The 24,249-nt window shown below is 32.3% G+C and overlaps 2 protein-coding genes across 3 annotated transcripts in view; both read right to left on the reverse strand.

The window, feature by feature from the left end:
* The window catches only part of tinc (transmembrane protein tincar), a 613,917-nt gene that overhangs the window by 489,712 nt on the left and 99,956 nt on the right, over positions 1 to 24,249 (reverse strand). The window lies entirely within an intron of this gene.
* The window catches only part of LOC140434840 (protein no-on-transient A-like), a 335,075-nt gene continuing 322,673 nt past the window's right edge, over positions 11,848 to 24,249 (reverse strand). The window contains exon 7 of one of the 2 annotated variants that reach the window (XM_072523410.1): positions 11,848 to 11,964. In XM_072523410.1, the coding sequence (XP_072379511.1) occupies positions 11,917 to 11,964 (48 nt within the window). In that variant the 3' untranslated portion in view covers positions 11,848 to 11,916. The remainder of the gene's footprint in view (positions 11,965 to 24,249) is intronic. The other variant, XM_072523411.1, reaches the window with a different exon arrangement.

Here is a 24,249-nt window from a genome sequence, read left to right on the forward strand (position 1 = left end):
GACAATGTAAATTTCATATTAGACATCAATTTTCAACCCAAAAAGTAAACACAAATGACGAGATTCAGCGTCCAACATCTTTAAAATTGATCTAGAACGTCCTGAAAAGAATACTAAATTACAACTATCTCTCAAGTTTCTAAATCAAAAAGAAAAATATGCTCAGTATGTCCATCGAAAAAAGACCGAAAAACAAACCATAATTGCGATATATGCAAAAATCCCATATGTTTGGGAGAGGACGTTTTTTTATATTTAATGTGGGTTTACAATATATTATAAAAAAAAATTGTTTTAAATAAATTTTTGCCAACTAGTTGACTTTTTCTGTTTATTTTTGCAATGGGTTCCGGGGACTCAAGTTGTAGTAATTAAGTTACCTATTTACGTAGGTAGTAGTTACAGATAGTAATTACAGGTAGTAGTTACAGACATGCAGTTGAAAAAGTAACTTATGAGTACCTAGAAGCACAATATAAGACAAATTGACTTAGACATTATACTTACACAACACATAATGCCAATAATATATACTAGGCAACAAATCAGACCATAATGGGCAAAATAGCTAAGAAGGGATGGCTAAAAGAACAATGTGTAAAAAAATAGCAACTGCAACACAAAACACAATACATTCAATATGCACAAAAAGTTTAAAAATTTGGTGGCTTATTAGCTGTAGAATAAAGACTAGACACTTAATGAATTACTAAAAATATCTTCTACATATGAATGACATAGTACCTCGTTCACAATACGGAATGTCAAACAGGATCTACGATTACGATCGAAGGAGTCAAACATGCTATGAGAAAGATTAAACATTATAATGCTGTAGGATCTGACAAATTTTGGGCAGAATTCTTAAAACTTATAGATGAAAAAGGAATAAAACGGTTAAATATGGTCATCAAAATCTATACTCTGCATCTATCTATAAATCTTATCTAGTAAAATTCCGCAAAGCTAGTTGAATTTGTTCGGTTAACCAACAGCCAATTGACAGGCACCTCAGAACCAGTTTCTACCACCTGATATTATGTTTTTCCTACGGTATTGTACAGTGTAGAGGCTTAGATGTTTTCTGAAACTTCTTTAAAAAATATCAGTCATCAAGATCTGGTGTTAAGATATATGTAAAAATAGGATGAGGGAAAAAATAATTTATTGGCTACAAAACCTGAGAAAATATATAACACGTGTACAGTCGGACTATTCCGGACAGTTGCCAGCAAAATAAGCATAGCCATGTTGATCGCCAAAATCCGAAACAGAATAGGCATCGTAAGAAAAAGAAGGCAAAAAATAAATAGATAAATAGATAAAAATAATAAATAAGACTAAATTGATAAATTACAATGCGAGAACTAAACAAAAAACTAGAATATCCAGAATAGAAATATAGCAACTTAAATGGTTTAGACATATCGCAAGGAAGGATAAAAATGTTAGATGGAAGGATAAAAGAGAAAAAATAGAAAACATATGACGACGCAGTCAAAGGAAAAGCTTCGAAACAAGAAATAAAAGTTTAGAAGAAATTAAACATATTTATAATAAAGAATATAATATAGAGTATGAAATAGGAGTTAAAATAAAGAAATCTGACACCTGCAATGCGAGAGATTGCTGGTTATCTACATTAAATGAAAGCATACCCCCAAGAATGAACAGACTTTTAATCAATGGGTATAATATTTTCTCCAATCATTTGGAGATAAGTTTTTAAAACTGTATTTTAATTCATAATTTGCAAAAAACAACCAATTCACTTTAGAATCATTTTTAAAAATCAAGAACGTCTAGATATATATAATTTACATATACTTTTCTCCGTAAAATTACATTCGTAAAAACGACGACTGGAATTCTTGTTATTTCCTGTTTATTTTAGTGCCCATTCCGACATTGTTTACATCACATCTATTGTACGTGTTATATATAATAGGTATTCCTAAAATACTTCGGTAGTCATTAAAAACGCAATCAGGAAGCAGGTTATTCATGCACACTAAAGTTTACTACTACTTGATTGTCTATTTATAGCACATCTAATGCTTAAAACATCGGTTCTGGAAATAGTGTTTTTTATCTTGTAGATCGAATTAACTTCTTTAATTCTACGTAAGAAAACAGTAATAAATCCTAAAATCGTTTAAGTATCTTTGCAGATGTTTAAATGAAAGTGACAACTACTTTGAATGATCGAGATTCTCAACGAACACACGAGGAGTAAAATAATTAATAAAGTAGAGAGATAATTTCACTAGGAGTATTAGGAGTTTTATAGGCTTGAACAAAACCTGAGGTTTATCGAAAAAATTCTTCATCATCATCACCCAGCTCTTTGCGTCCACTGCTGGACATACGTCTCCTTCATTTTTGTCCAGTGTGCTCTATCTTGAGCACTTTTCATCCTTTACATCTTCCGATTACATCAGAAAAATAGACAGAAACCTTAAAAAATATATGATCGGTACATTCAAAATTAATTAAATACTTTTACGTAAAAGAGAAGATTGTAACTTACATTTTTTTTTTATTTCGAAATATGTGTCCTCTGCTACTAGTTGTCAAAGAGAGGTTAGTCTTTGTATGTGGGTATATTTTATTTTATAAAAACCCTTAAAAGGGCAACATTAAAAACACGAACGTTTTCGGAACAACCGTTCCATCATCAGGTTAAAATACCTAAAATAAGTATAAACCATTTAATTACAGCAAATGTGGTTTAAAATTTTGACTAAGGTTAAAAAAAAACAAAATGGTTATACTTACAGGTTACCATGCCTGAGCCACCAAAATATTTGGGTAAAAACCCTTTAAAATGTAATGTGTTACCGAAGAGTATACATGATGTTGATAATATTATATGATGTTTAATATTTTAATTAGATTTTACTTCAGGTAACATACACCCATGCTTAAGTGAGTTCCAGTGTCCGGAGAGTAAACCTCTTCAAACGGACTTCAGCTGGCAACTGATTGATAAGATACCCATGAGCGATGTCAAAAACAAAATGTCAATGAACCATGAAACAATGTTAGTTAAACATTATATTACCACAGCCAAAAGATTAAAAAACTTTGATGATGTTAAAATGATAACAGCAATCCAGGTGTTGGGATTTAAAAATTTTTCTATAATTATTTAATATTGGATATAAAAGATGTAAATTACTGGTGTTATTGAAGGTCATGTTAGAATGACGTATGCATTAGGCAGCTTATGTTACTCTATATCGTATGGAGTGTGGTCTAAAAGGTGTAATTTGTGACGAATTAGCTGAAATATATGGAAATGTCCTTTTATGTTGCTTACATCTAGGACAAGGAAAAATAAATAAATAGTATATATTTGTAGCTAATGTAAGACTTCGTATTTAGATGAAATTGTTTAATACTGCTTGTATCTTAAAAATTTTTTTAATATAAGTGGGTCCAATAGATTGAGAAAAGTGATTGAAAATTTTCCGGCTGAAGGAATTAAAGTTATAATATATGTGATTAAATTTAAAAATTTGAAAAGGCTGAGATCCTCAGAGACTTGGCAGGAATAAAAGTAAATGAAATGACTAAAGAATAAAGGAGAGTGGGTTAAAGGAAAATGAATGAGTTAATCAACAAAATTAGAGATGATAGAGGTCCTTCATGCTTAAAGCATCTAGCACCCTGAACAAAATATATTTTGGTTATATTAAATTCGATACATAAAAGCCTGAAATTTTATTTGTGAGTATGGTGTACTAAGATGTTGACTAAGAGAGGGGGAGCAATGGTTGATTAAGGGTTTAGGTAAAGTGGGAGAAAGTGAATTCTGATGAATTGCTGGATTGTGTTTAAATGGTTACTGAGTTTAGAACTAATGAGTGGATGGTAGATATATGAAAAGACAGAGAACTAGCAAAAGAAAAAAGAATGGACAGGAATATAATGTAAACGTGAAGATTGTAAAATAATGAAATAGTGAGGTATAATAGATATGATGTTAACAATAGGGGGCTGAAAAATTCTTTTGGAGGGAGTGTTGTGACAGTAGTGTAGAGAGAATGGTTGTTTTAAAAGCAACAATTGTTAAGAAGGATTAAGGTGTTGACGTTTATAGAGGAAGGTCAGATAAAGAAGATGGGGTAAATTTGAGAAGTGTGGGTTATGAGAAGAGTTGTCGGTGTAAGGGTTGAAAGTCACGGTTGAAAGATACATGGCGATTAACGCAGTTGGGGCTTCTTTGCTTTTCCTTGACTATTTCCAAGTCTTCATATAGATCTAATTTTAGAAAAATTTTTTGGGGTATATTATGTAACAAAGAGACGTCTTCTGGTATGTTGAGGGTATGTTTATGTTGTGCAAGATGTTGTGAGAAGGTGGAAGTGTTCTCTTTTTTAGTGTGTTCTAGGGAACAGGAAGTTAGTGATCTACAGGTTCTACCTATATATGTAGCATCACAATCAGAGCACTCTAATTTGTAAACACCACTACGATCCATGTAGTTGATGCAATCTTTTGAATTGGTTAAACATTGTCCTAGATTGTTCAGGACTTTAAAAGAGATGTGGGTATTCTCAACAGATCTTTTTAGGATATATCTGATATCTCCAGAGAGACGTTCTTGAAGGTAAGGTAAGGAAGCATAATGAGGTTTAATGGTCAAGTCTCTGGGGAACGCAGCCTCTCTCAATAGTTTGAGTTGTCTCTTATTAATAAGTTTGTTAATGAGGTTGGGGTCATACCCATTGTTGGATGCTATTTGTTTTAGAATATTGAGTTCTGTTTGGTAGTTGGATTGTGATAGTGGGATTGTTTCTAGGCGGTGAATATAACTATGGAAGGCTGCATATTTATGTGACATTGGGTGGTTGGAAGATAAAGGTATGATATGGTCGGTTTGTGTAGGTTTCCTATAGATACTGAAATCGAAATGGTCGTTTAATCTGGTAATAGTAAGGTCGAGGAAATTAATAGATTGAGACGACTCTAGTTCCATGGTGAACTTTATGTTTGGGTGGATTTGATTTATTTTAGAGAGTAATAGATCAGCTGAATTCGAGTTACCTGATATGAAGACTAAACAGTCATCAACATATCGAAACCAATGGAGAATTTCAGGATTTTTCATAATGTGTGTGGATTCTAAGTGATCCATAAATATATCAGCTAGGAGAGGGGAAAGGCAACTGCCCATGGCTAAGCCATCAGGTTGTCTGTAAAATTTACTATTGAAAACAAAAAAGTCTTGAGCTAGACAAGTTTGTAATGATTGAATAATTGAGATAGTGGTAGACATAGTGATAGAATTTGCTCGTAGAAGAGAGTGGACCAGATTAATAGTTTCTTGTTTGGGGACTGAAGTAAACAAATTGCTGACATCAAATGAAAGCATTGTGATGTTGGGATGAAGATTTATTTGTTGGAGATTGTTGACTAGATGAATTGTATTTTTGACTGAAAAGCGAGGGGTGAAGTTCGTCATATTGTTAATGAGATTCAATATGAATTTTGACAGGATAGAAACTGGAGTGTTTATAAAACTAACAACGGGACGAATGGGAATTCCCTCTTTGTGTATCTTAGGTAAACCGTACAATCTGGGTGTTAATGGGTTACTAGGTATTTTATAATATGGAGCATCGTGTTCTGACAGAAATTCAAATTTTTAAATTTCAGTTTCAAATTTTTAAATTTAATCACATATATTATAACTTTAATTCCTTCAGCCGGAAGATTTTCAATCACTTTTCTCAATCTATTGGACCCACTTATATTAAAAAAAATTTTAAGATACAAGCAGTATTAAACAATTTCATCTAAATACGAAGTCTTACATTAGCTACAAATATATACTATTTATTTATTTTTCCTTATCCTAGATGTAAGCAACATAAAAGGACATTTCCATATATTTCAGCTAATTCGTCACAAATTACACCTTTTAGACCACACTCCATACGATATAGAGTAACATAAGCTGCCTAATGCATACGTCATTCTCTTAAACATGACCTTCAACAACACCAGTAATTTACATCTTTTATATCCAATATTAAATAATTATAGAAAAATTTTTAAATCCCAACACCTGGATTGCTGTTATCATTTTAACATCAAAGTTTTTTAATCTTTTGGCTGTGGTAATATAATGTTTAACTAACATTGTTTCATGGTTCATTAACATTTTGTTTTTGACATCGCTCATGGGTATCTTATCAATCAGTTGCCAGCTGAAGTCCGTTTGAAGAGGTTTACTCTCCGGACACTGGAACTCACTTAAGCATGGGTGTATGTTACCTGAAGTAAAATCTAATTAAAATATTAAACATCATATAATATTATCAACATCATGTACACTCTTCGGTAACACATTACATTTTAAAGGGTTTTTACCCAAATATTTTGGTGGCTCAGGCATGGTAACCTGTAAGTATAACCATTTTGTTTTTTTTTTAACCTTAGTCAAAATTTTAAACCACATTTGCTGTAATTAAATGGTTTATACTTATTTTAGGTATTTTAACCTGATGATGGAACGGTTGTTCCGAAAACGTTCGTGTTTTTAATGTTGCCCTTTTAAGGGTTTTTATAAAATAAAATATACCCACATACAAAGACTAACCTCTTTTTGTTATACGTGGTATACAGCCAGCTACAGGAATTATTTTCCTTGTGGATTTTATTTATATTTACATTTTTAATACATTTACATTGGGGACAATATTAGCTACAATAAACTTTTTGGAATACATTTTTTTTTTAATTAAATTGTATAGTTTTGTATTTCTTAAAAAGTTTAATATATTTTTATAGCTGCTGCTGTTTGAGATAAGAATATCTTTTAAGTTGTTTCTAAGATTGCATTGCATTAGGTGTCCATGTGTAATACGTGTGCCTTGTTGGAGAACGCTTAATTTACAATGATCATTCCAAAGGCCCATTATTTTTTGTTTGAGTGTTTTTTAGTCTGATGGTTTGAATCTTTGAGAGAACAGGCTTGTTTTGCTGCTAGATCGGCTTTTTCATTACCTAGAATACCAATGTGTGATGAGACCCACAAAATGGTTACTGTAAGTCCATTAGTTCTAGACTAAAGAGTCGAAACAGGTTGACAGTTTTGTAGTTGTTGTAACAGCGCTGCCAACACCTTCTTCACTCTTAGATGCGTCTGTGTAAAGGATCTTATCGAAGTTGCATTGATGTAGTATTTCAGGGAATCTTTGTTTGATTATGGAAGGTGATATTTCATTCTTGTTATATTTAGATTATTCCATATTTAGATTCGAAAGTTTGGATATCCATGGTAGAATTTGAGGATATTATCTAAATAAGGAATTAACATTTGTATAGTGGACAGTACCATTATAGAATTATTAGTAACTGGTAATTGTTTATTATAGATGAGATTTCTTGTGGGGTTTGTGGGATTTGTTGAAACTCTAGCGAAAACCAGCAGTAGAAGTTGTTGTCGTCTTAGCTGAAGTGAAGGTTCAAAACATTCTTCGTGAATGCTTTCCACCAGACTGGATGTGAATGCTCCTAGACAGAGTCGAAGAAAAGTATTTTGGACTATAATTAGTGAACGCAGTAGTGATTTACTTAAGGACATGTAGAGAATACTACCATAGTCAAGTTTGGAGCGGATAAGAGCTCGGTATATTTTTCGTAGTGTTTCCTCATCGGCTTCCCAACGATAATGAACTGGTGATTTAAGGAGATTCATTTTTTGAAGGCAGCTGCCCTTAAATTCTAAAATGTGTGGTCTCCAAAGAGTTTTTTATCGGGAATACGAAAATAATGCCGAGAAGCATATTTGATCTACTACTTGAAGAAAATTTCCATTCAGAGAAATGGTTCGAGATTGCGTATTTGGTCTTCTGGTAAAATAAATAACTTTGGACTTGGATGGGGAGAAGTTAAGACCGGATTGACTGGCCAGTTGTTTATCTTATTTACCGTGTTGTGTAGTAAAGTGTTTGTGGTGGATGTGACCTTTCCATGGGTCAGCATGTATTCCATATGTGCTGCTTAGAACAGATCCTTGTGGGATACCCTTTTTGGTTGTATGATGTGAGAATTTATGAGAAAGTTTTTTAAAAAAGAATATATATTACCAGACAGCTTAATCTGATTTAGTTTGTTTAGTATCACAGAAAACGGAATAGAGTCAAAAGCGCTTTTGATGTCAACGGAGATTGCAATTATTCACTTTTGTTGGATAGCGCATGCACACGTGTGAATTAAAGAAGTAGAAGATTGTCCACAGTACATCGATATGGTCTGAAGCCTGGTTGAAATTGGTGGACAATATTATTTTGTTTAAGGTACCAAAGTAATCTTTTACTAACCATTTTTTCTAGAAATAATACACAGGAGATTTACCTGTATGAGTTTAACGTGTTTGGAGATTGATCGGCATTTTTGATAGGAATCGTTAGGGATTGTCTCCATATTGACGGGACTTTTTGGGAAGACCAAATGTTGTTAAACAGAAGGAGTATTTTCTCGTATGTATTTTGGTGAAGATTTTTTAAAAATATAGAGGGGCTATCATCTAGACCTGCAGATGAGCTTTTTTTTCTGAAAAAATGGCATCGTTTAGTTCTTGGATACTGAAAGGTATATTATTGGGATGATTATCATTGCAAGTTTTTTTAGTAGCACCAATTTCGTTTTGATGATTGGTAGGAAGATCTGATTTGTTGAGAAAGTGTTGGGAAAGCATATCACTGAATTATTGGTCATCTGTAATAACGTTGTCCTGCATTATGAGAGCTGAAATGTTGTGTGATGATGTAATGTCATTCATTCTTTTTATTTTTGATCATACTTTAGTTGAAGGGGATATCTTTGGTAATAGAGCTAGTAAACTCATTCCATGAATTTTGTTTACTGTTTTTCATTATGCGTTTTGTTTTGCTTTAAGCCTTTTGAACTCTCAGTAGTGCGAGATTTTCGGAATCTATTTAAAGCTCTTTTGCTTTCTCAGGAACGTGTTTTTTAGTTGGGTTAATTTTGTATTTGCTAATACACTCCTCTTCGGAGGAAATAATGTAATGGTTGAGTTGATTTATGTATTCGTCTATGTTATTTTGATATTTAAGTATGTCTGTGCGTCCTTTTACAGTTAGTTTAAAGAAACTAACCTTTTAAAGCCGTTGGTTGGTGTAATTTCAGTTTCTTTTTTAAATATTTATTGAAAATACGTCACACATAACCGGTAAATATTTGTACATATAATGGAAATCGGTAGATAGGAAACAAATCGATGTTTTCGAAATGATAATAGATACTACCCATTTACTACTTTTTCTAATTATTTTCTGATAATTCTTTGTAGTTGTAGTTTTAGATCAGGACTCATCAGTTTTTTCGTGTGCGAACGTTCTCTGTCGCTCTCTTTTTCTCTGTCTCTCTTTTTAACATTTCAACTTAATTATTTTTATGCAAATTTTTCCATGTGATGCCCCATTTTGGATTTATCCTGCTAATGCAGGATAATGCGAGACCACACACGGCAAGGATAGTAACGAAGGATCTTGAAAAGGTTGGTATTCCAAAAATAGATTAGCCTGCTCAAAGCCCCGATTTAAACCCTATTAAAAAACCCTATTAAAACGTTATTAATTCTATGCCAAATCGAATAAGGAGTGTTATCCAGAATCGAGGTGACAATATCCATTACTGAAAATGGATACCAGCTTTTCTTTTAATATACAGTTCATTGTTGTTTTAAAAACTGTAAGTTGATTTTTTCAATAAATTGCCTATTTTCCTTAAATTTATATTTTCGAATAATTTTTTAAGACAACAATGAAATTTTATGCTAAACGAGTAATTTTTTAGTATACAAAAAAATAAATGCTTAATTTTGTAGCAATAAATAATAATTTTTCTATGACGCGAAGTGTATTACAACCTACAAAAGAAAATAAAACGCTACAGTGCATTGTTTAAAACATGTACCTACAGGTAACATTGACATAGATATTTTTATACGGCACTAAGTCACAATTGATTGATATGAGAATTATATTTCATATTTGCTTTGACGTTTCGATTTTTAATCCGGACATCGTTTTAAAAATTTAAAAAAATTCAGAACAAAAATTTATGAATGCTCTTAACCTGTAAATATTTTTAATTAGCAGTGGATGGTAATACCAATGGAGCGTGGAAGTGATGACGTAGATTTTATTGACATCTGTCAGTTTCACTTTCCAAACAAACCTTGTTTAATGTGGATAATTTGTATTTTTCGTTATTTTTTCATTTTTTTTACAGAATCTTTCCGCTTTTTGCAATATCTAAGTATTCTAATAGTTACTACAACAATTTTACAAGGTTGTGTAAATAATAAAGCATGTTGTTTTATAAAAATAGCAATAAAATGTATGTATCAATAAAGTAAGGTTAGAATGTCTTTAATTTAAACTTTTAAACTATATTTCATAGAAATAGAACACTGAATTATGCTGGTATTATCGGAAAAACCCCAATACTTAAAAGAAAAAGCAGCAGAGGAAGCAAAATGTTAACTTTATAAAAATTAAAAAGTCTTGAGATTGGGCATTTCGACTTTTGTTTGGAAAGTAATTGACAGTTTGACGTCACAACTTGTCTCCCACTGTCCATTTGACAGTTGACTTACGTGGCCTCGATCTTATAGGCGTCAGCCATGTTTTGAGGTGAAAATTCTGAGAGGTGTTGTTGTACCCTCGGATTGATATCAAATTCTAATATAAATGTGCTTGTTTTAATTAATTATAAATAATATGTCTCTCACCTGCTAGTAACTCGTTAATGATGGTATATTTTTATTTTTGACTTCTTCTCTTAGTATTAGTCTTGTTGCATTCTTCTGAATATTGATGAGAACTGCTTATACTCTTTTATTCGCAGAATACCAGTTAGTGATTGAGTGCGGCGTAGACGAAATAAGTTAAATGATGAGAAAGTTAATGAAAGAAAGTTCGAAATGTGATCTCACCATATATTATTACAAATCTTAATATCGACGAGTGAGACAAAATTATATTAAATAGGTGCAACACACAAAGCTTTACAAATAAAAAGTAATAGTAAAACAATCGCCACCTATGATGGCAAATATTGTATAACTTCAAAGAAAATAGGAGCCTTTGTAATGGAATGCCTTAAGCGATCATAGCAAGTTTTAATAATTAGGAAAATTAAAAAGGAATAAAGAAGGATTCGTACAAATTACACAAAAACAATAAATCATAAAAATTCTAGGAAAACAACTGCAATGGTTTAAACATGTAATGAAAACCAAAGAAAAAAGTACCATGTATTCCAAGAAAAAGGTTAAAAAAAAGATCTCCGTAATCGTGGCTAAAGGAAATGAACTTCTCTATGTAGAAAAGTGGCAAGATTGCCGGCGGAGAGTGATTGTAGGGGTAAGAAGAGATATAGTCGAAAAAGATGTAGTAAGACCCTCTATTACAATAAGACCCCCTAATACAATTTAACCAAAATAGAAAATAAAGTTTAAACAAACTCGGAATGAAATAGAACAATACATGGATGGAAGACTTGCATTGCCAACTAACTAAACTACAGAGCCATATTAGAATATAAAGAGATGATATTTAAAGACCATAAAAAGTCTCAAACAATAAACACTGAAGGACTTATTTTTTAGACTTGTTAGAAGAAAATATTCATTGTCACTAGAAGGTAAAATATTTTCTACTTCTATAAAAAGCCATTCATTGCACACGTCTGAATATCGAATTATGAGAAAGTGCAGTAAGTTAAATTGTGCTGTGATTTATTGAGTTCAGTTTAGTATATTGAGAATAACAACTAATAAACTGTGATAAGTAACGGATAGATCGCTGGGTATCTTATATATTTACTTTAATAAATTAAATTACATTTCAAGTAAATCGTCATAAAAAATATTTACCAATTCGATTTTTTGATGAAGGACCAACCATCAGTAACACTTACCTATAACAAAAAAATATTGTTTAGATTTACAGATACAATATTTATTAAATAATTTATTGTTTACTACTTTTTACGAATCTAATATTAATCTACTATCAAAGTCATTTTAGTTAAGGATAACAAATTAATTTAGTGATCACTATAGTATAGTAGCAGATTGTGTGATCACTTAATACGTGTGAACTTAATCTTAAAATATTTTTATATATAATTTGTCATGGTGAAACTGGAATTTTGACGACATTGAATCGGTCAATGTGGTGTTGGTAATAGTAATGACGTATGAGGAGTAGTGCACACTGCTGATTTTTGACTAACGATACTTGTACCACCCCATAATAGTCCCCCTTTACACCGCTAGTGCAGCTTTGGGATTATAGCAGGGTAGTATAGCTGCAATATCTTTGGCCTAGGGTATACAAAAAGGTAACAGGGCCAGTGCTACGCTTCAACCGACAATTTTACCCCTGGTTTTACCCAAGGCACTCATTTTCGGATGATGTTCTCGTAGATCTAAATGTTCTCGTTGGCACTGAGATTCAATATCTGGCCTTCTGAGGGCAAGTCAGACGCTGTACTAAGTGAGCTATACGGCCCTACTCCTACCACCTCAAATACCAATTGTATCACCCACCAACCACATCAACGCCCCTACTACAGCTCTAACCTAGTCTCAGGAATACTAAAAGACCCAGCTTTACCATGCCTTCCTTTATTGCCTTAGGAATATATTCCTTAAAATCTACTTGTGCTCTTATATAAAGTCACAAGTTTTCTTAACGAAACGATCCAAGAATAGGACACTTTTGATATTCAAGTGCTAAACTGACAGAGCAGATATGTGAAGACGCTTAAGCTTTCTCACTACATGGGCGCCACCTTAGATTATCTACTAGTACAAGTAGATGGAGATAAATAACTCCTACGGTTAACCAAGAGGTTAAAAGTGCTCTAACCAGTGCTCTAACCAGTACTATTCATAACGAAACAGAAAGGCAGGAAAGAACGTACCGTTCAATTTCCATCTTCACAGATACCCAGACAGCGCTTAAGGCAGTCAGTTATGTAGAGGTAAAAAGCAGATGAAATGGTCAAACTAGGTTCATCAATGATTCGCTAGACCAAAACCCTTCTGTGGCATTGCAAGGGCAGTAACAAGAAAGGCTATAACAAAGTCAGTAGCTCATAAATCCCTGGAATGGTGGAGGAATTCACCAGGTCAAAGGCGAAACAGTTCGTTACAGAACATTCGCGAAAATTTACGGCAGACCTAATAAGCAAAGACCGGAAAAAACAGTTCAAAGCCATAGTAGGTCTGCTAACAGAACACTGTAAGCTAAATAGACTGAATAGGCAATTGAAGAATCTAAGACTAGAGGACTACAATAGATATGACAAGGTTGCAATGGAATTGCAATCTATCTATCTACTACTCACAACGATGAAAATGTGTGCATTAAAAGTAGACATATATTAATATATCATATAGCATTTAAACATCTTTTATTTAACAGTAAAAACACATAAAAATTCATTTCGTACGATAGTCAATGAAATTTATATTTTTAAAAACACTGTGGGTAGACATGGTAACCAACAATATTCTTGAAATATAGGAAAAGAAATAAATTATTAAAAATATTTGGAAAGACAGCTTTTTTTATGTAACTAAATGATAAAGTCCAAAAATTTGCGCAGTAAATAATGGCAATTATCCGCTAGTTAACTATTGTTCCTGAACAAGAGTATATCACATTTTTTTGGAAATTGTTAGTATAAAAAATTGTAAATAGTTAGTTATTTTTTAAAAAATACTAGTTCATTATTATTTACATTCATAAATACAATATTATTGTTTTTTTTTATCGTCCCAATGACTAATGTGCTGACAGGCATACTTAGAAGTGTGTAGGTCAATTGTTCGAATGGCACGCTAACCAGAGAAATTTTGCAAACGTATCCAATATACAATTTAAAGGGTATGCTGACCATACCCTTCAGTAAGTGATGGCTACGTGCGAAATCGAGTCAGCCGATGAACCAATGCTACGGTGAGATACAGGACTTGGTCAAGGTTTATACATTAATAACTGCCGTGTTGCGTTAAGACGCTAGAAAATCGGAAATAGTACTAGTACCAACTAAAAATTGCCATAGAAATGACTAAATAAGGTTAATCAATGCAATTTGTTGTACCGGAATCCTTCTGCGGCGTTGCAAAAGCAGTAACAAGAACGGCTATAAGGAAGTGGGTAGTACACAAATATCTGGAATGAGGGAAGAATTCACCAGGACAAAGATTGACGAAACAGTTCATTAAAGAACATTCGCCAAAATTTTTGGCAGACCTGATAATCGAAGACAGGATAACAGTCAAAATTATAGTAAGTGTGCTAACAAGGCCCTGTAAGCTGAATAGGCAGTTGAAACTAATGGAATTGGCAGAACATGACTTAAGCAGATTCTGTCACAGAAAAAAATAAACAAGAGAGCACATTCTATTATCAAAGTGTGATAGAAATGTGCGGTTCTTTTCATAAGGCGCAGAAAAGCCACCGACAAAGAGCTACATGGAAGGTTCAGTCTCGAAGTTATTAGACCTATTAAAAAAAATTAAAATAGAGAATGTAATGTAGGGCTAGAGGACTACAAAAGCCACCTGATTGAATCTATCCACTAGTACCAATTATATAAGAGTGTAGTTTATGTTGGTATCAATCCCATACTGATTGAGATGTAGCATACTGGATACTAATTTTTTTTAAAATAGTTCTTTTGAATATATACCTATAGCTTCAATTTGGTCATACTGACTTCAGCCACTGTTAGAATTAGAAATATTCGACACAGAGGCCGATTATTTCAAACATGTTATGTCCAACTGGCAATAAAATGTAGCGATCTTGTGTGTTTTTCTCAACAGTCACATAATTTTTGTAATTTAAGATTAACTTCTCTGTGAATAACTGACATATTTGTAAGTTCTTGCCAGCGTCGTTCACCAAATTCATTAAATATGAATGAAACTTGGTTCATTAGAATGTCTCATTTTAATAAATAAAACTTTTTTTCTAACAATTATTTAGATTTTTAACTGTTATTTTTTTGAATCGTGCTTTATTTGCTATTAAAGTGATCTTTACCATAGAATATTGGAACATGAAGACACATGAAAAAAATATTTATATAATATTTTTTTGATATTCCAACTGAAATCGGCAAAGAATTTTCATAATATTTCCGGTAAATACTGAATATAAATATTTGGATTTTTTAATTGGCAAAAAAACTATTGTGGAGGTGCTTTCACACATCTCTTATCATAAAAAACATCAACGGATCCAAAATCAAGAAAAAGTCCCTCAATAATCCAGACTGCAATCCAATAGTAATTACCCGAGTACTCTACATCTACCTCTCATGAATCAATGATATTCAAGTACGTAGAAAAAAGTGCAAATATTCCAATCTTTTATATTATTGTGATCTACGACACTTTTATTCGTCTCATGTTGCTAATTATATTATGATAATATCTCAATTAAATCGTAAATAAAGTTGTTTATCAAATTAAGTAATATTGAGAGTTTATCGTATTATACTCGTACAAAAGCTGGAGAAACTTTTTCTCTTTTTGAACTGCTCGGAGTATTTAAATTATTTTAACATGCCTAGAAGCGCTACGAATAATTCTGCTAACCAAACGAAATAATTCAACAGGAGTTGTAATTAACGGAATAAAGCTGTTCTTTATCCCAAAAAGAGCGAAATTTTGTGCACAGTTGAAGATACGTGAATCAAAAACTTAAAAATACGGCAATAAGTGAATTGGGAAGCCGGATACAAAAAGAAAAACGGTAACGAGGGTTACTAGACTGGAATAAGAAATAACCGATTAAAATGTAAATTATGGACTAGTTGAAAGTGTTAGATGGGGGTTTTAAATTATATAGGTTTAAATGCTGCTGTTATGTAAATAAAAACTAAGCAAGGTGTGAGTCGTATAATGAAGTAGTAATTTTTTTAAGATTACAATGTAGGCGTTTTTAGTTAACAACGAAAAGTAGACGTTTACTAAGAATAGCCAATTTATTAGTATTGCTTGAAAAATGTGCAAAAAAGATCGATCAAATTTCTTATCTTTTTTATTGATATTATATCACATCAACACTAATAGCTTAGTAGTGGTTATACAGTTGTATAGTGTTTTAGCGGATATACTCCTAAAGTTGTGGTTTGCACTATACAATATAAATAAATGGAGAATACAATATACAATAACCTTTATAAGATGACTAGATCCCATAAGACACTACACATTTTATTCAACTTCTTTCTTCTTTTAGTACCTTGTTCGATTATCGAACGTTTACTATCATATTGGCAATAATGTCTTTGTTTACCTCTTCTTTCGGCGATCTTGCCCTTTATTATAAGTTATTGAAGGTTTTACCTTTCTGGATATCTCATAAGAGATAAGAATACAGCCGGGGCAAGTTATCCCTGTCTGTCGTAAAAGGCGACTAATGGGAAGGAATGAAGAGGTGAAGAGCCATCGTTTGAGGTTTTGGGTTTGTAGAAACGCCGCAGAGCGCTTCGGCGTTATGGTCACCGGTCTACACTCCTAGTATCCGAGACGAGCATCTAGTGGGGCCACTCTACTCTCATTCTACAGAACTAAGATGAGGTTGAACGTGCTGTGTCCCTCATGACTTCGTTCACCCTTCCGGTAAAATGACCTCAAGGTTTACTGTCTTTTTACGTTGGTGGCGTGTTTGTCTTAATTAAACACCATTTTACCGGCAGCATTCAAGAAGTCAGGAGTGGTAATTTCATTATACATTAAATTATTCAATTACAATATTAATTAATATAATAATGCTACCTAAAGTTAAAATTAAATCATAACTATTGCTGTATTGTTGGAAGTGCATCTATGATTTTCTTAGTTCTTCACTCTCTTTTTCAATGTTTTTTTACTTATACATTTTTATATAAAAAAAAACCACATTCTTTTCGCTGTGATTAGTTTGAACAAATTGTTAACTTATTTAGTTCAATTTATTGTTTATACATCGTAATCGTATAATGTCCATTTACTTAAGTGTCTTTACAACTTTAATATCACTGACTGCTACATATCTTTTTAAGGTAACACATGTAACAACTTTTCCATGCTTGTGTGGTTTTTTCATATTGTTCTTTTTAGATGAACTGATGATGCTTTCTGATTAAAAAAGCGAAACGTCTTCAATAAATAGATGAAGTAGCCATCAACTTTGTCTTTTTTCTCCACCTTTTGACCGAAAAAACCCACCACTCTTCTGAGTGATCCTTAATTTATATATGTATATATATATATATATATATATATATATATATATATATATATATATATATATATATATTTATATATATATATATATATATATATATATATATATATATATATATATATATAGTAAACTCTTGAATATTGGGGAAATCTGTAAGAAAGATTTTCTTTTCTCTTTTCTTGCAGTTTTCCCCAATATTTAAGAGTTTACTATTTAACTTATCTGCAAAGATTAAATTTGTTTTCTATATATATATATATATATATATATATATATATATATATATATATATAAATATATATATATATATATATATATATATATATATATATATATATATAGTAAACAAAATACAAAATAATGGTCACGATCGCTTAGCTTTGGAAGAATGCGATAACTAACGGCAAAGAATTTTCAATTTAAGTATGTTCCATATTATTAGTCCCATCTCTTATCAAAGATAATAAGCAAAACATATAAATATCGGGATCTGATATTTTCTGGCTTTTTTTTATAATTTTTCTCACATTAAGGATTTGTTCTCTAGTACACCTGCCCTTCACAAATCCAGCTTGTTCAGGTGCTATTTGCCAACGTATGAAGTTTTCTATACGACGTTGCAGGATGTAGAGGATCATTCAACTGGTATGTGATATTAGGGCAAGTAGTCTAAAGTTGCAATTTTTTGTTGGACCTTTCTTATGTGAAGGTATGGTTTCTTCAATTTTCAGGCCAGACGCCTGTATGCCAGATTTTTTTGTACAATCGATGTAATATTCTCCACTTCATATACCAAAAGATGCTTCAAGACATGAGCAGTAAGGAAATCAACGCCTGCTGGTTTAACTTGAGTATTTTGTTTACTCCTTGAAGGAGAGTGGAAAGTGGAGGCCTGGCATTGGGGGTCTCCGCGGGTTTCTGATCGGTATCGGAGTATAAAGACTTATAATACGCCCTTCAAACAGCAATAATCTTGTTTAAATCCGTCTGTATCAATATGATAGATCAAGATTGCTGTTTGAATTTACGTGTGAGTAGTCTGACTTTATCGAAAAGAGAGAGAGAGAAAGAGAGAGATAAATTTATTGTTTCTAAAACAAGTTACATTTATAAAACACAACATGACAGAGTATAAACAAAGTACAAGATATATTAAAATACTAATTATAAAATTTCCATATTACAAAGCTATCAATTAGCTCAATTGTCCTCAAAAATTCCTCGATACTATATGAACACTTGGATAATACAAACTTCTTGATAGCTCTACGGAATACAAAGATATTGCTTGAGGATCAAAGAAGAGTTCTTTGGTGTTATTTGAGGCGGCATTTTTTTAATTTCTCTGCAGATTTTCTCTACATGCCTCTTCTTGTCTCGTATACAAGCAGCCTGAATAGCTCTAGATAGTTATCGGTACTGGGAATGATTAAGAGGGTAATCAATTCCAGCAATTTTGAGTTTACCAGTCAAGATCTGCATCAACATATTTTTAAAAGATAGCCCAATCTTTTTGGAATCATGAGTTGCCATAGTTACAAAAAAATATTTCCCAATCTTTCATGCTATTCCGCTGAGCGGGGTGCTATTGTTTATGGTATGAAATTACATAAACAAGGAGTCGTTCCATAAAACAGATCCACTGTTTATGGAATTTTATACCTCGAACAATAGTACCTCGCGGAGGTGAATATTAATGAGTTTCTTAGAAAGATAGTGGTACTATACTAATTTATTACGACGATAGGCACCAGCAAATATGTAATTTAATATTTGTATTTCGTTGAATTCAGGGAGAAGCCACAGTTTTCGTAGAATTTGTGATCTCAGGAAGAGTATTAGAGATACCACTACTATTGTTTACGAAATTTCCTTTAAGAATAAATAGGAGCACTTTTTTTAAGTGATTGTTGGAAGATAACTATGTTTAAAAGATCATAACTGTGATTAAACTTTAATAAAGATGTGAACTCGCAAACACGTTATGCTATAAAAAGCGTTATGCGTAGGCATTTTTCTTAGTTTTTAGATGCAATTGAGACGTATATTTCCTATAATTTAAAATTTAATTTAAAATCAGTAAAACACCTTACGCTTCAATAATATCTTCACGTTTGTTACTTGAGAATATTTCTTTAAGTGAAAAATGTGTTATTGCAATAAGACGGCTCACCCTTACATAACTGCAGTATTGTACCTTAATACAATATTTCCAAAAAGATAGATTGAAACTAAGGGACCCTTCCGATAGCCTCCAAGATCGCCTGTGTTGTCACCCTTAGATTTTTTGTATGGTGCTACCTAAAAGGAATCGCTTACAATAAAGAACCTACAGATGTATACGATTTAAAAACTAAAATTAGACAAGCGTGTAAATACAATTGACATTTCCTAATTTGTAGCTACAATTTTAATTACTTTTTCAGTTACAGACTGTCAAAAACATCTTGAAATACTGTATATCACTCTTCAAGACTAGGAATGACTTTCGAAATTTTTCCTGTCAGCGCAGAGAGCAGACAAAGAAATTATTTGCTGCCAAAGAGATAAATGAACGCAGGGATTCGATTACGTGATTTTTAAACGTAGTTCACAGGTTGAGTTTGCTTCTCCTACTAAGATAATTTAGGGTAAGTTTGCTGCGCATCAAGTGCGCGTGCTAATTGTAGGATTCCTAATTTTTACAAACTGTCCACTATAACCCCACGTAGTTCTTAATTCTCAATTTTAGTGTTTAAAGACTATTGGTCAATCATCCAAATCATTTCTTTTCTATAGTTTATACTTTATACAATGTTTATATTATTTTTAGTAAAATACTTTCTCAAAATGGCAAATCCTTTTTTAGTCACTTTAAAAACACAGTACAAGCATATTAAAAGTATTTCCCGGTCTATTTCTGTTTCTGGAATTATATAACTTGTTCAATACTTTCTGCTAAATGGTAGAAGTTACTGCAGAGAGATTGTACGAGCTGTTGTATTTTATGACTGTTTTAAAATTTCCAATTGGGTATTTTACTTAGTTTAATTTTATTGTAGGAGTTTCAACTTGTTTGAATTATAAATAGCTTTTCAGTATAACAATGGAAAACGTAACTGGAACTGGAGACTTGTTTCGCATTTAGCCTGGTAAATTTATGAAAGCCGTTGGTGAAAGTGTAAGAAAATGCTATAATTTTATTTAGATAATAAATAAAACATAATTGAGACGACAAGTTAAATTAGTAAGAATTGTAGACGAAACAAAACTGACAAATTCATAGGAAATTTAGTCAGTATATTCGAAGTATAAAGTATATGAAAATTTAATAAGAAAATCGGGGGAAATAACAAAGGATTTAAAATGAAATGAGAATATAACAGCTGTATAGCAGACTTATTTACACAAGGTGATATAGTCTAGGGGCAAAGGGGGGTTTCGTGGCCGATTGAGATTCATGAAATTTTACAAATGATTTTTATGTATTTTGACCAGCTGAATCCAAATATTTTAGTTGACGCTACGGGGAGGAATTTTACCAGCTCCCTAAATCAAATAGCAATCTGCTGCAACGTAAGAATCGTCTTCTTTGTGATTTAACATTCTTTAAAGCCTGCCGAGACCATAAAGTCATTCCTAAATTTCTAAAACTCAAACACCACATTTCTTCTTCTTCTTCTATCACCCAAATCCATATGAATTATATATTCTTCTTCTCATGGCGCCGTCTCCTTTCGAAGTTTGGCAATCCAAATGGCAATTGTAATTTTGGAAACTGCTGCGCGAAAGATTTCTGCGGATGAGCGGTCGAACCATCTCCTTAGGTCTTTCAGCCACGGGTTCTGGCGTCTTCCTACTGATCTTTTGCCCTGTACTTTTCCTTCCAGTATAACTTGAAGTAATTCATATCTTTCGCCTCTCAACACATGATCCAAGTATTGCATTTTCCTCTCTTTGATTATTCTTAGTAATTCTTTTTGTTTACACATGCGATGAAGTACCTCAACATTAGTAACTCTTTGTACCCATGGAATTCTCAATATTCGTCTGTATATATACATCTCAAAGGCATCTATTATTTTTTCTATTTCAGAGTCCATTGTCCAACTTTCACAGCCGTACAGTAAGACAGAAAAAACGTAACATCTGATCATTGGGATTCTAAGCTGCAGACTAAGGTCTGATCTTGTAAAAAATGTTTTCATGCTCATGAATGCTTTCCTTGCTTGTTCGATTCTTAAAAGGATTTCTTTTTTTTTTAAATAGACTGACTATTGATATTTGCCCCCAAATATTTTATTGAATTTACCTGTTCTATTATTTGACCCTTGGCATACACATGTACGTTTATTGGTGTCTTTGAAAATACTAAAGTTTTAGTTTTGGAAACGTTTAGATATAAACCGAACATTTCGCTGTGGTGAACTACCGCATTTATTATATTTTGTAGTTCTTGTGCATTGCTTGCTATTAATACGGTATCATCAGCAAATCTGATGCTGTCTATGCTGATTCCGTTAATCTTAATTCCACGTTGGACCTCGTCTAATGCTTCTCTGAATATAGACTCCGAATACAAATTAAATAGTAGCGATGATAAGACGCAACCGTGTCTTACGGATTTGTATATCTTCGGATGTTGTGTGCTCTAGTTCAATTTTTGCCGTTTGGTGCTAGTATAATTCTGAGATAATTCGCAAGTCTTGTTCGTCAACTCCAGTTGTTCTCAGAATTTCGATCATCTTTTGATGGTTAACGCAGTCAAATGCTTTTCGATAGTCAATAAAACATGCATATACATCTACATTCATGTCTCTGCATCGTTGAGTTAACACATTTAAAGCAAAAGGCTCGTGTTCCCAATCCGTTTCGAAATCCGAATAGAGTGTCACTCATATGCAACTCGCACTTCTTTAACATTCGTGCATGGATAATTCTGAGAAAGATTTAAGGACATGAGACACTAGGCTTAATATTCGATAATCATGGCATTGTGAGGAATTCGATTTTTTTGGTAATGCTGCGAATGTTGATTTTAGCCAGTCTGTTGGTATTATACCTGTTTCATGTATCTTATTGAATAGTGCTATTATTAAATTATTTAATAAACAAGGTTAATATTATTAATCCTTAGAATTATTTAATTTAACAGATACCTTTACCAGATTAATCGTCTTCTTCTTCATGTACCAAGTCCTTTCAGAACGTTAGTTGCCATCATAGCTATTTTAATTTTATTCGCTGCCACCCTAAATAGCATACTTGTATCAATACCATACCAATATCTTCAACCATGAAGTATTTCTTCATCCTGGACTGATGTCCACTACATTTCGAAAGCCTCAAGGCGAATTATATCATTTTTATTCACAGTTCAAGACTCAACACCATAAAGTATGACCGAGAACACGTAGCAGCTAAACAGGCGGATCCGCAATGCCAATTTTAAGTCTCTGTTACATAATACCTTGAACATCCTTCTAAAAGCGGCTCTGGTCTGCTCAATTCTGGATCTAATTTCACCATGACTCTCTGCGTTACAGTTAATCTTGTAACGATATAATTTGCCTACCACATCGGGTATCACTTATAGGGTGTTAAAAGTGGGGACTGAGCAATTACTGGGCTGGAGCTAGGATAAACAAACAAACCGAAACGTTTGCGAATGGCAGCTCTTGTATTGCTTGGAGAGCTGAGAAAGAAATCAAACAAATACTCAACAAATTTCCTGGGAAACACACACAAGAAGGTTCCTAAACTATTTGAAACGGACGCCGTTTAAAAGGATCCTCTTGCTGGATAGAAAGAAAGGCTTTTCTTTCCTAAAAAATATTGAATGCTGAAAATCTTTTTAAAAGAAATAATTCTAAACTCCTGGCTTAGAGAGAAACATTACATAATATTTATTATAACTTCGCATCAACAGTTATTAAATAATATTAACAAAATTTATCAGCAAACCTTACATGTTGGGCGACAGTTGTAACAATTTTACAACTAGTTGTAACTATTTAAATCATTATTAGTAATGAGAATTATCTAAATTTTTCAACGGAGTTTACATTGAGGTTAACGTTTAAACCAAAACAAATTTAAAAATTACGGTTATGTATCAAATGTCAGAAAAGGATAATATTGACTGTCATATGTCGAAATGAAATATCAAACCGTTTGAAATATTAAATATTAAAATTAATTGTATTTAAAAGAAGATTAATATGACAATTAGCTAATCCATTTATAATTTTATTTATTTATAATTTTTTAGTTTAAAGCAAATTATTTAATAATTCAAAACTTGTTTATTTTTACTTTAAATACTTTTAATAAAAATACCTGGTATCACTGGCTGATGTATTTCCTGTAAGAAAGTTTTTGGGATTGTAATTGAATTAAAACACTGCAAACAAACATAACTGTGTCCTGAGTTCTTCAATTTCATGACACTGTTTGGCTAGATATTGACTCTTTGCTTCTCGTATTTTACGTCAAATTTCTTTTTGTCTACTTTTATAAAGTTTTTCGTTGTTTTTTGCTATAATAGTCGTCGTTCCTTCATTAGATCCAATATGTTTTCTGTCATCCAAGCCTTCTTTTTTAGCTTTGAGCTGCCTTTTAAATTCCTTTCACATATTTATCAAGCTTTTGTTATAATTTTATTTAAGCCTTCATCGATATTCTCATCAATATTTTCCCAAACTAAATTTTCGTTCAGTTCTCTTTGAACCGTTCCTTTTCCTTTTTGCTTTTAGTTGGGTTATATCAATATTTTTGCAGGACTTCTTTTTGATCACCTCTTTTAATTTTAATTGGGTTACAACTACTATAGGACTGTGATCAGGGCCAATGTCAGCACCTAGATAAGTTTTAGATGATTTAATGTAGTTTCTAATTCGATTTGTTATTAAAATGAAGTCTATTTGGTTCCTATTAATTTTATTCTCTGATTCTGCATTAGATTTCCAGT

The sequence above is a fragment of the Diabrotica undecimpunctata genome, chromosome 2 (assembly GCF_040954645.1).
Source record: "Diabrotica undecimpunctata isolate CICGRU chromosome 2, icDiaUnde3, whole genome shotgun sequence".
NCBI lineage: Eukaryota > Metazoa > Arthropoda > Insecta > Coleoptera > Chrysomelidae > Diabrotica > Diabrotica undecimpunctata.